Source organism: Rhinatrema bivittatum, chromosome 13 (genome assembly GCF_901001135.1).
Source record: "Rhinatrema bivittatum chromosome 13, aRhiBiv1.1, whole genome shotgun sequence".
Taxonomy (NCBI): domain Eukaryota; kingdom Metazoa; phylum Chordata; class Amphibia; order Gymnophiona; family Rhinatrematidae; genus Rhinatrema; species Rhinatrema bivittatum.
In genome coordinates, this window is record NC_042627.1 from 26,890,375 (window position 1) to 26,902,691 (window position 12,317).

General features: G+C 43.6%; 1 protein-coding gene across 7 annotated transcripts in view; it reads left to right on the forward strand.

The window, feature by feature from the left end:
- Positions 1-12,317, forward strand: part of HERC1 (HECT and RLD domain containing E3 ubiquitin protein ligase family member 1) — a 410,083-nt gene that overhangs the window by 345,553 nt on the left and 52,213 nt on the right. For all 7 annotated transcript variants that reach the window (XM_029575639.1, XM_029575640.1, XM_029575646.1 and 4 more), the window contains exon 66: positions 2,446-2,601. In XM_029575639.1, coding sequence (XP_029431499.1) covers positions 2,446-2,601 — 156 coding nt within the window. The remainder of the gene's footprint in view (positions 1-2,445; positions 2,602-12,317) is intronic.

A 12,317-nucleotide genomic window follows, 5' to 3' on the forward strand; every position in this document is an offset into this window, starting at 1 on the left:
CTGCAATCCCTCAACCTTTCTGACAATGTGTCCCAGGTCCTCGTAGCTTCATGAAAGCCTTCTACTCGGAAATCTTATTGTTCCAAATGGAAAAGATTTTCCTTGTGGTGCACAACAAAGGAAATAGACCCCTTTTCCTGCCCCACAACAAAGTTCCTGGACTACCTCTGGTACCTTTCGAAGTCTGGTCTACAAACTTTCTCTATCCAAGTGATTGTCAGTGCCATAGCCGCTTACCATAAAGGCATAAGAGATGCCCCGATCTTGCCGCAACCCCTTGTAGGGCGCTTTGAGAGGCTTGCTACAACTGAAGCCTCCACTGCATCCTCTGGTTCCGGCATGGGACCTCAATGTTGTGCTAGCACGGCTCATGCGATCTCCGTTCGAGCCCCTGCAGTCCTATGAGCTACATCATCTCACTTGGAAAGTGCTCTTTCTACTTGCTTTGACATCAGCTCACAGAGTCAGTGAGCTACAGGCGCTGGTAACATACCCACCTTACACAAAACTTCTCCACAATCGTGTGGTATTCCGCACTCACCCTAAATTTTTACCAAAGGTGGTGTGTGATTTCCACTTAAATCAAGCCATAATACTACCCACATTTTTTTCAAAACCTTACTCACACCTCGATGAGCAGGCCCTGCATTCCTTGGACTTTAAACGTGCACTTGCTTTTTATTTGGATCGCTCTGCAGCCCCTAGGAAGTCCAGCCAACTGTTTGTCTCCTTCGATAAAACCAAACTGGGAGTTCCCGTGGACAAGCAGACCCTGTCCACCTGGCTGGCGAACTGTATTACCTTCTGCTACAACAAGCAGGCCTTCCGCTACAGCAGTGGTTCTAAATCCTGTCCTGGGGACCCCCCAGCCAGTCAGGTTTTCATGATATCCACAATGAATATGCATGAGAGAAAATTTGCATGTTATGGAGGCAGTGCATGCAAATTTCCTCTCATGCATATTCATTGTGGATATCATGAAAACCCGACTGGCTGGGGGGTCCCCAGGACAGGGTTGAGAACCACTGCGCTACAGGGACGCATGAAAGCGCATTCAGTAAGAGCCATGGCAACGTCAATAGCACACCTCCGTTCTGTACCTCTTGCTGACATCTGCAGAGCTGCCACATGAAGCTCTCTCCACACCTTTGCAGCTCATTATTGTCTCGACAAGGCTGGCAGGCAGGATTCCATTTTTGGTCAGTCTGTCCTGAGTAATTTGTTGAAGCAGAAATACGCAATAAGCAGCCTAATGTCCAAAATTAGAAAATTTATTATGTAGAATCAGAATATGCAATAGGCCCGACTCCAGCCGAGTTTCGCCTTCTTTCAATAGGGCTGCATCAGGGGAATTTGCATATGTAAATGTTAAATCTTCATCAGGGAGTTGTAAGTAAGAAGGCATTCAGAAACTGACTCTGTGTACAGCAACACTTTCAGCGGGTTAGGTATTCAGGATCTCAGTAGTGCAAATCACTGCGATCTCTTCAGAAAGAGGGCGAAACTCGGCTGGAGTCGGGCCTATTGCATATTCTGATTCTACATAATAAATTTCCTATTGTTGGACATTAGGCTGCTTATTGCGTATTTCTGCTTCCACGGCTTTATTAAGCAGCCTTCCTTGCTGTTTTGTTAGTCCCTGAGTAATTTGTTTCCAGCTTAATAACCCAACTTCCTTCCTGCATCCCACTGTGAAACCCAGGCTGCCCTCATACCCAAAACCACCCACATTGTTGTGCCTGTTGCACGTCATTGGGTGCTTTTCGTTCACTTTACTCGGGCATCCTGTAGCTTGCTATTCACCCATATGTGAGGACTACCATCCTGCTTGTCCTGGGAGAAAGCAGAGGTGTTTCCTCCAGGACAGCAGGATGTTAGTCCTCACAAAACCTGCCCGCCACCCTGCAGAGATGGGTTTGCTTACGTTTTATTATTTTATTTTTCGCTCATACTTTTTGCTACAAACGAGACTGAAGGGAGACCCCTCTGGAATGCAGGGTTGGTGGCATGCTGGGCATGCTCAGTGCGCCAGTCAAAGTTCTAGAAACTTTGACAAAAGTGTTCCGTGATTGGGCTCCATCCTGATGATGTCACCTATATATGAAGACTAACATCCTGCTGTCCTGGGAGAACACCTTTTACAGGTAAGCAACTCTGCTTTCTAGGGCACTTCTCAGATATTTTTCAATTTGTAGCCATGTTTCATTTTCATTCATTATAGCTAAACAGCAAGAATAAATCGAGAGGTGATATGGACATTTCTTATATGTAGTAGACTGAGAAACATAGCAGTCACAGACCTTAACCAGACTGGACAGGAAAAGAAAAACACTTGAGAATGAAATGAAAAGTCAGAGGAAAGCAATACATATAATTTTAGTGGGTCAGGTAGGCATGAATGCCTTTAGTAGGCACTGCTGCTTTAATGCTTGGTTTGAATTTTAGATGTCGTGCGGCTTTAAACATTCAGCAGTGGTGACAGCAGACGGCAAGCTGTTTACATTTGGGAATGGTGACTATGGTAGATTAGGACTGGGGAATACCTCGAACAAGAAGTTGCCGGAAAGAGTGACAGCACTGGAGGGCTATCAGATTGGACAGGTAAAATGGCATCTTACAAACCTTTTTCAAAAGAATGATTTGGACATAGAAATTCTCTTAAAAGCTGAGTACAAGTTCTTTATCTACTGTACAGGGACATGGTACCAGACCATGTCCTTTATGTATATTAAGAGAAATTTTTAACTACTGGCAAGTGTGGAATGCTAATGTAGTGATTGGCTGTACTAGCCTACCTTCCTATATGGAAACTGGATTTATAAGATCACCTCCCCCTGCCCCCACCAGTTTGTGCTACAGGTAATAGACCACCCAGCGACCCCCACTTTTTATGTTCTCTCGATACCTCGAAACATGTAGCAGGGCCGGTGCAAGAGTCTGTTGTGCCCTAGGCAGACCAATGTAACATCGCCCCTCTGCTCCCCCAAAACCCACCCTGAGTTGAAAGTGTCCCTCATACAGTGGTAGATATATATAGTCATGTTTGCTCTCTTTCTGCTCTCATACCTCCTTTGGCATTTTCAAAATGGCGCACATTCGCATACCCCGATGGTATCCCACCTGCTTCTGACACCCTAGGCGTCCACCTAGTCCCGCTTAATGGTCACATCGGCCCTGATATTTAGAATTCCTCCTTTATATTTCCTATAGGGAAAGGAACCAGTTCAGTTCATTTGAAATCTCAAGGGGGTCAGAGCACATGATATCATCAAGCATTTTCAGTCACCCTGCCATTGAGCATTTTTAAAACTTCTTCACTATTGGTTAGTGCCTCTGGTTACCAGCTGATTGCATTTCTAGTTTCCTATAGGGGAAAACTGTCAAATTTGTAATTATTTATTTATTACACAGAAATAATATCATAACCATGTGCTAATTTATTTTCCAAAGAAGGAAACTAGTCGTCATGAAATGTTTACACATCTACATGTAACTATTTGAATTAGACCACACAGCACACACACATAGGAAAATCACAACAAAAAATGTGCGGCATATACTATACTGGACAATAATATAGCAACAAAACAATTAATTAATATATAATTTACAATGTTGTAAGAACGACAGAGCCCCGACACGGCCATGTTTCGCCTCCAGCTGCGTCAGGGTGACTGAAGTTTATCAAAATTGTATGTTTTATAAACGATTATTTTAACTATTGGAAAATCTGCTGGATCAGCTTACGAGGAAGCTTGGGGAAAAGAATTCAAATTGTTTAAGTTGGCTCAGAGCTCAAATTTGCTGGAGACATTGCGGCTGAGGTTGGATGAAAGTCTCCAAAGAGGTTGAAAAACCTCCCGCAGGTGTCGGGAGGATAGTGGAAATGAAAATTCTTTTTCGTGATTTCCGAGTGAAACAAAAGCTTTTCTTCCGTAATTCTATGTGACACCCGAAAACATCCAGGCTGAAAAGATGTACTCTGTACTTCCAAAGCAAGTTTAGAACCGGGCCGGACACTCATTATCAATCCCATTATGACTATTGTTTGGCCATATTTCCCTTCATTTGTTTTGCCTCATTGCAACACTTAAGGATGTATATACTAATAGGCATTAAAATGAGCAGGTAATGTGCATTACCTGCCGATTCTAATGCCCATATTGTACTTACTAAATTAAAAAGACAGAGACTATTTGAATTAGAGCCAATATTCAAGATTTATAAATAGGTCTGGTTTCCACTCCTGTGGGAGTTGTCCATGCACAAACCGATCAGTCTGGGAACTTCCTCGGATGTCGTCATGCAAGATCAGGGCAGGCTGCGGCCCTGTCGCTCACAGCCTGAGAGGTTAATGCTGCATTCCCTTAATCTTTCTGACGAGATGTCTCAGGTCCTGCTGGTTTCCACAAAGCCTTCCACTAGAAAGTCCTACGGACTGAAGTGAAGGAGGTTTTTTGTGTGGTGTGAGCAGAAGGCCCTAAATCCATTCTCCTGCCCCACACAAAAACTGCTTGATTACCTTTTACACCTATTGGAGACTGGCTTAAAAACCGCCAGAGTTCATCTTAGTGCTATTGGCGCATATCACCATGGTATAGATGGTGCGCCCATCTCTGTACAGCCTATAGTTGTATGTTTCATGTGGGGACTGTTTCAATTGAAGCCCTCCCTTAAGGCTTCCAGCTGTGTCTGGGTCCTCATCATGGTATTGGCTCAGCTATTGAAAGCTCATTTGAGTCCCCGAACACCTGTGATCTGAAGTACCTGACTCGGCAGGTCATGTTTTTGGTGGCGGCCACTTCAGCGCACAGGGTCAGCGAGCCCCAGGCCTTAGTGACTTATCCACTTTATACTAAGTTCACACCCTAAGTTCCTGCCTGAGATGGTGATGGAGTTACTGCTGCAATTTTTAAGTTGTCTGGAAGATGACCATTAATAAATGAGAAACTGACTATACTGGCTATGGGAAGTGCGATGTTTTCCTTAATCGCTTTGAATAAACTGAAAGGACAAGAGGACCAGGGATGCGTTGATGGTTTCATTTAGAGATAATATTTAGAATTCCAGTACTTGCAACTGTCTCAAAAGAATCCCAGGACTGGGTTTTAATAGGGGGGTGTAAGTGTCGGGTGTGACGCTGGAAATGTTGAGATAATAGTTCGGATTTTTTTTTTTTTTTATCAAAAAAGTTGCCAAATGAGTTGCAAAGTTCTGTTTGAGAGCTAGCATTAATTAGGGTTTCATGTTGAGTTCATTATTAGTATTGGTAATAGACTTTACTGTATTAAATAGTGTTTTGGGATTGTTATTTGAGGCTTCTATATGTGATATGTAATATTTTTTCTTGGCATCGTTAGCTGCCGTATGGTATAGGGCGAGTTCTGCGTTATACAAAGAAAGATTATGAGCATTTTTCTTTTTTCCACTTTGTTTCTAGGGAGCATAATTTACGCTTGTGAATTAAAAGTGAATGAGAGCACCATGTTGAGGATTTATTTCTTTTTGTCTTAATTATGCGTAAAGGAGCGATATAGTCTAGAGTGTTTTCTAGAGCAGTATTCCAGTTAGTTATCAAGACGTTGGGGTCATTGCTGATGTTACTATTGAGCGAAGGTAAAACATTTTTGACAAACAGATCAGGATCTATGTTGGTTTTTTTTAATCAGAGTAGATGATGTTTCAAACTGTGTGGTTGATTGATTTGAGTTGAAAGGATATATGTATAATATGATGATCGGACCAAGGTACAGGCTCTGTGAGTTGGAGCTGATATAATTTTTTTTTTTTTGTATTTAATGCTTTTATTGATAATATGATAAATCAAAGCAGAACATTTATAAAAATAAACATTATCAACCGTTTTTAACCTATAAAAATCATCCCCCACCCTTCCCCCTCCCACCAGCACATATGCGTAATGTAAGCATTATATGATATGATTAAAGGCACTAGCATCAGCTACATCTTATTCCAGACACATGACAACTATCTATAAGACATAAGGAGAGTACATCAAAAGGTTTATCTTGAGTACGGATGTGGACAAGAAATGGGAATCTAAACAGTAACCTTAAGAGTAATCTGTGTCAAGACTACGACATACCATGACAAGAAGAGAGCCTATCGATATTGCTTTGTATGTCGTGTCAATCTTCATGAAACATACTGAAAGCATGTCACAAAAATGTAAAGGTGACTAATGGAAAATTAAGTGACCTGGCTCAAAGTATTGAAGGATCAGAAGCTTGGTACCATGTAGCAAACGGGGACCATACAGCCTGATAAGTAGAAAGGCGTTTATGTCTGAGGGCTGTGACGTATTCCAGCTGTCAAAGGTTATGTAGGCGATTCACAATAGTCTTAAGTGTTGGTGTATGAGGGCTTCTCCAATAACAGGCTAATGCCATGCGTGCTACAATAAATATTTGTTGGCAAAATCTGCGGGAATGACAGAGAAAGTTCTCTATGGGTTTTCCCAGAAGTACTATAGTAGGCTCGGTGGGAATGTCCTGTCCCAGAACTCGGGCTAACAACTCGGTCACCATGGTCCAGTATGCAGCCGCTATTGGACAGCTCCACCAGATATGTAGGTAAGTACCCGTCTGACCACACTGTCTCCAACATACCTTGGGAGAGGTTGGGTACAGCTTATGTAGGCGCTCTGGTACATAATGCCACTGATAGAGGATTTTCATGCAGTGTTCCTGTAAGTGCACAGATGGGGAGCATTTACGCGCCATAGCAAAGGTATCTTCCCACTCTTCCATTTGCCATGTGAAATTCAACTCCCGTTCCCATTTAAGCGCACATGGAAGCTTAGTTGAATGCGTGCCCTGGAGAAGTTTATATAACTTGGAGACAGCCCCCTTCACAACTCTGGGATGCGTGTAAAATGTCTCACAGGGTTTTGTTGGTAGTCAGAGGAGATGAGGATAGCTCTACCCGAAGAAAATGAGCTAGTTGTGCATATTCGAGAAAAGGGGAAGAAGTCTCCGGGTATCGCTCCAAGAGAGTGGGTAGAGGTATAACAGAGGCCTGGTGAATTAACATACCCATGGTGGTAATGCCTAAATTCTTCCAAAGTGAGAAGGCTGTCTTAGGAAGTCCCACTGGAAAGAGAATATTGTGAAATAGTGCCGAAGAGAAATAGTAAGATGAGATGCCTACCAACTTCTCCCTCCAACGCGACCATACGCGGAGAGTAGTTTGAAGCGAGGGTGGTACGGTAAGTATGCGTCTCCAAGAGGCTCTTGGTTGCCAGAATATCGCAGTGAGTGGCATGTCTCCTAAAATTCGTTGTTCAATACACTGCCAAGGAGTGGGATGGGATGCGGCGTACAATTGTGTATATGAAGAATGGCCCTCAACTGAGCAGCGGCTTAGTACCACTCTAAATTAGGTACACTCATACCTCCATTCGCCTTTGGTCGATAAAGAACAGAGCGTGAAATTCAGGGTGATCGTTTCCTCCAGATGAATCCAAAGATCTTCTTCTGTGTGGATTTCAGGATGGTGGCGGATAGGTGTATTGGTAGAGTAAGAAATAAGTATAAGAGATGTGGAAGAATATTCATTTTTATGATGGCGATTCTCCCTAACCAAGAATGAGAGTCTTGATACCAGCGAAGTAAGTCACAGTCTATGGTCTTTAGGAAAGGCATATAATTTAAATGGAAAAGTTGATCCACATCCGCAGAAAGAAAGACACCTAGGTATTTCATAGGTTTAGTGGTCCAACGGAAGGGGAGTTGCGACTGTAAAAGATGAACGTCCTCTGGTGGAATGTTAATTTGTAGAATTTCAGATTTGTCGAGGTTTACTTTGTAACCAGATACAGAACTAAACCGCTGGATAGCCTCCAGCACCGCAGGTAGAGAAGTTCGTGGTTGTGTGAGAGTAAACAGGACATCATCTGCAAATAACGTCATTTTGTATTGTTGCGCTCCCAGATGTACTCCCTGAACACCTATATCTGAACGTATGGCGGTGGTGAAAGGCTCGAGGAAAAGGGTGAAGAGCAGAGGAGAGAGTGGACATCCCTGACGGGTGCCCCTGGCAATTGGAAATCTGGCTCCATAACCGCCGTTGACCTTCACTCGAGCAGCTGGCTGATGGTACAGTTGTCGCAACCACTGCAGGAAATAATTGCCAAATCCCATTTTGGAAAGAGTGCTAAATAAAATGGCCCGTGCACCATGTCCAACACCTTCTCCGCATCTACTGCGAGAAGGGTACTAGGAATGCGTTCCTTGCGAGTCCACCAAATAAGATCGATGGTACGTCGAACATTGTCCGATGCGGAGCGATCTGGTATAAGTCCAGCCTGATCGGGATGCACCAGGCCCAGGAGAATCGCGTTGAGGCGCTCAGCCAGGATGTGCGCTAATAACTTAAGATCAAGATTAATTAAAGAAATGGGACGATACGACCCACACAGGGAAGGGTCTTTCCCAAGTTTAGAAATGACAGAAATACTTGCGGTATTAGAGTGAGGGCCTAAAGGTACTCCATCTCTCAAGGCATTAAATATGTCTACCAAATGCGGAGCTAGAGTGGTAGAATATGTCTTATAATATTTACTAGTGAGACCATCCAGTCCTGGAGCTTTACCAGATTTGAGAGCTTTACTCGCTTGTTGCACTTCTATCAGAGAAATGGGATTATCCAACATCTGCTGTTGTTGGGTGGACAATTCCGGAAGATCGAGGGATTGTAGATATCGGTCAATTGCTGGTTAAGAACATAAGAACATAAGAAATTGCCATGCTGGGTCAGACCAAGGGTCCATCAAGCCCAGCATCCTGTTTCCAACAGAGGCCAAACCAGGCCACAAGAACCTGGCAATTACCCAAACACCAAGAAGATCCCATGCTACTGATGCAATTAATAGCAGTGGCTATTCCCTAAGTAAACTTGATTAATAGCAGTTAATGGACTTCTCTTCCAAGAACTTATCCAAACCTTTTTTGAACCCAGCTACACTAACTGCACTAACCACATCCTCTAGCAACAAATTCCAGAGCTTTATTGTGCATTGAGTGAAAAAGAATTTTCTCCGATTAGTCTTAAATGTGCTACTTGCTAACTTCATGGAATGCCCCCTAGTCCTTCTATTATTCGAAAGTGTAAATAACCGAGTCACATCTACTCGTTCAAGACCTCTCATGATCTTAAAGACTTCTATTATATCCCCCCTCAACCGTCTCTTCTCCAAGCTGAAAAGCCCTAACCTCTTCAGCCTTTCCTCATAGGGGAGCTGTTCCATCCCCTTTATCATTTGGTTGTCCTTCTCTGTACCTTCTGTTGAGAAATATCCGTGCAGGCACTGTAGAGGGTGGCCTAAAATTGAGCAAAACATTCACTAATGTCTGCAGTGTTGGTCTGTATAACACCTTGAGGGTTTTTGATTTTAGCTATACTATTGCGAAAAAGTGTTTTTAAGACGGCGCGCCAAAAGCCGTCCCGCTTTGTTCCCGCCTTCAAAATAGAGTTGTTTGGTGATGTTTAAAGTGTGTGCAATACGATCAGCATCTAGAGTTTGAAGTGCCTGAAGGGCTGTGGGATAACTGTTTGAATATTGAAGGCGTGGGGTTGAGCATATGATGACGAGAAAGGGACTTGATATTTTGGAGGATATGAAATCTTTTTTCTCCCTTGCATTTCTTGCAATATGAGGCTCTGGAAATGAATTCCTCTCTGACAAATGCCTTAGAACATTCCCAAATCATAGTAGGAGAAGTCTCCGATGAATCTTGATTCTGGAAGTATTCCGATAATAGTTGGTCAATCACCTTCACATAATTATCATCATCCAAGAGGCTCTCATTGAGTCTCCAGTAGTAGGTGCCTCTGGTCACATCCGGGACAGTGAAATCAAGCCACACAGGGAGCATGGTCTGACCAGGTAATAGGTTCTATCTCCACCCTATTGACATAATTCTGTAGACTTTTATCGACCAATAAGTAATCAATACAGGTATAGGTGGAGTGAGGGTGTGAGTAGAAAGTATATTGCCGGGAATGTGGATATCGTTGGCGCCAGAGATCAATAATATTCCATTTATCCATAAGGTGAAGAAGAGATCTGCGAGCCGCGCTCGTAGTGGTTGCTCCAGCGCTGGAAGAATCTAAGCTAGGTCGAAGTGAGAGGTTGAAGTCACCTCTGATCAATAAATGGTGATCCACATCTCAGGTTAAGCGCTCTTCAAGATATCGCAGGAAGGAAACTTGTGTAGTGTTGGGAGTGTATACATTAACAAATGTGAAAATCTCAGACCCTCTCCGCATAGTAAGGGCTAGAATACGGCCTTCTGGGTCAGCGAACGTATGAATCACTTCATGGACCACATTTGCCGAGACCAGGATAGCAACTCCCGTGTACTTAGCTCTTACAGAACTAGAGGCAAAATATTGAGATGGGTAGTTAGGGTAATTAAGTAGTTTCTCATGCCTCTTTTTCAGATGGGTCTCCTGAAGCATTGCTATATCAATATGAAGATCACGTAGTTCTTGGTAAAGGCGTTAACGTTTTCTGTAAGTTTGTAGTCCCTTTACATTTAAAGATAATAGTTTAACCATAAGGTAATAATAACAGTGCAATAAGAAAACATGAAAATACAAGTCCACTATCCTGAATAAAGAGCAAGAAATAGGATGACACATAGAAAATACATTTAAGTGCTTGTGCTAGGTGGTTTTTCCCCAAAATTAACCAATAATCTGCCCAACCTATCTGGCAGAACACCCTCCCATGAGGGGCATAGGCGTGCGTGTGAAATGACATGCAATCAACACGGCCCCTTATGAGCCCCCTCTCCCTTTCACTCACATGTAACAGCAGGAATAAACAGTTAACCTGGAAATAAAAATTAGTCAGCAGTATAGTGGCAAATAGAAAGATACTTCTTGTCAATCAACAGTTCAAACAGAGAATGATAGGGAATCCAAGCTGCACCATGGACATTATCTCTGACACGGTAAGAAAAATACTGATAAAGTCAACGAGAACAAAGAAAAAGTAAAGGATGAGTTAGTCAGCCTTGATCATTTAGGGATGATCACGGTTCGTCAGACTGGCGACGAAGACGACGATGACGACCATTTGTCACTCTTTGCCAGCGTGTGGTGACAGCCCTCTGCGGTAAAATTATGTCTTTCAAAGGTAGATTAAATGTAATCGGGAGACCCGCAGCTTTAAAGGCCTCAACTGCCTCTTCCAGAGTTTTCACCCTGTAGGTAACACCTTGCGCCGAGAAGGAGAGGCCAAAAGGAAAGGTCCAGCGGTAGCGGACTTGTGCTTCCCTCAGGGATTGCGTGGCTTCACGGAGCTCATAATGTTTTTTCAGCGTGGTTGGAGCCAGGTCTTGATATATTGCGATGGTAAGGTCTTCCTAGTACCATGTGGGCTGCTTCCGTGTCACTGCATAAATTTGTGACTTCTGTGGGAAATCTTGAAGGCAGAAAATTATATCCCTAGTTTTATTATCCACCTTGGGTCCCAGCGCTCGTTCGATCGCGACTTGCGGTGGGTTTACTGCTGTGTCAGGAGATGGGGCAGATGAAGCCTCAGTGAGAAAAAAGATGCATATTTTCTGGGCTACCTCCAATGTGTCTTTATAAAGATCAGTCTCAGGGATGCCTCGGATTCTTAAGTTATTCCGTCGAGAGCAGTTTTCAATATCCTCCAGTTTTTCAAGAATCACCTGGTTTTCGTTTTTTAAAGATTGGCACTGCGTGGTGCAGGACGCCATGTTAACTGCCTGCCCCTCTACGGTCTGTTCCAGGTCATCCACTCTATTCCCTAATGCCGCCATGTCTTCTCTAAGATCTGCCATGGAGGCAAGTAACTCACTGCGATGCTGGCGAAGATCGGCCCGGATCTCCATGAACCATCCACGGAGCTCATCTCTGCTGATGGTATCGGTGGTAGGGAAGAGCGGGCCTTGCTCCGTGGTCACATCCCCGCCATCTGCGTCATCGGGTGCTGCCTCGTCTCGCGGCTCACTCAACAGCGGTAACTCCGGCGGCTGTTTATGAAAGCCGTAGTGCTTGAGATCTGCTGTTTTTTTCCTGGCTGTCATGGTAAGTATTTCAGCAAACGATAGGTAGAAAAAATTATATCCTGCTGCAACTCAATTCATAAAGAAATCGAGGCGGAGAGGGCTTGATATCAGGAGCTCGGAGTTTACCCGTCCATTTGCAACGCGCGCTCGACAGCGCCCCGGAGCTGATATAATTTGAAGCAAGTCTAAAGCGGTCATGGTATCTAAAAAATGTTCAGTTGTAGAGGATAGGGGAATGTCATCAACATACAT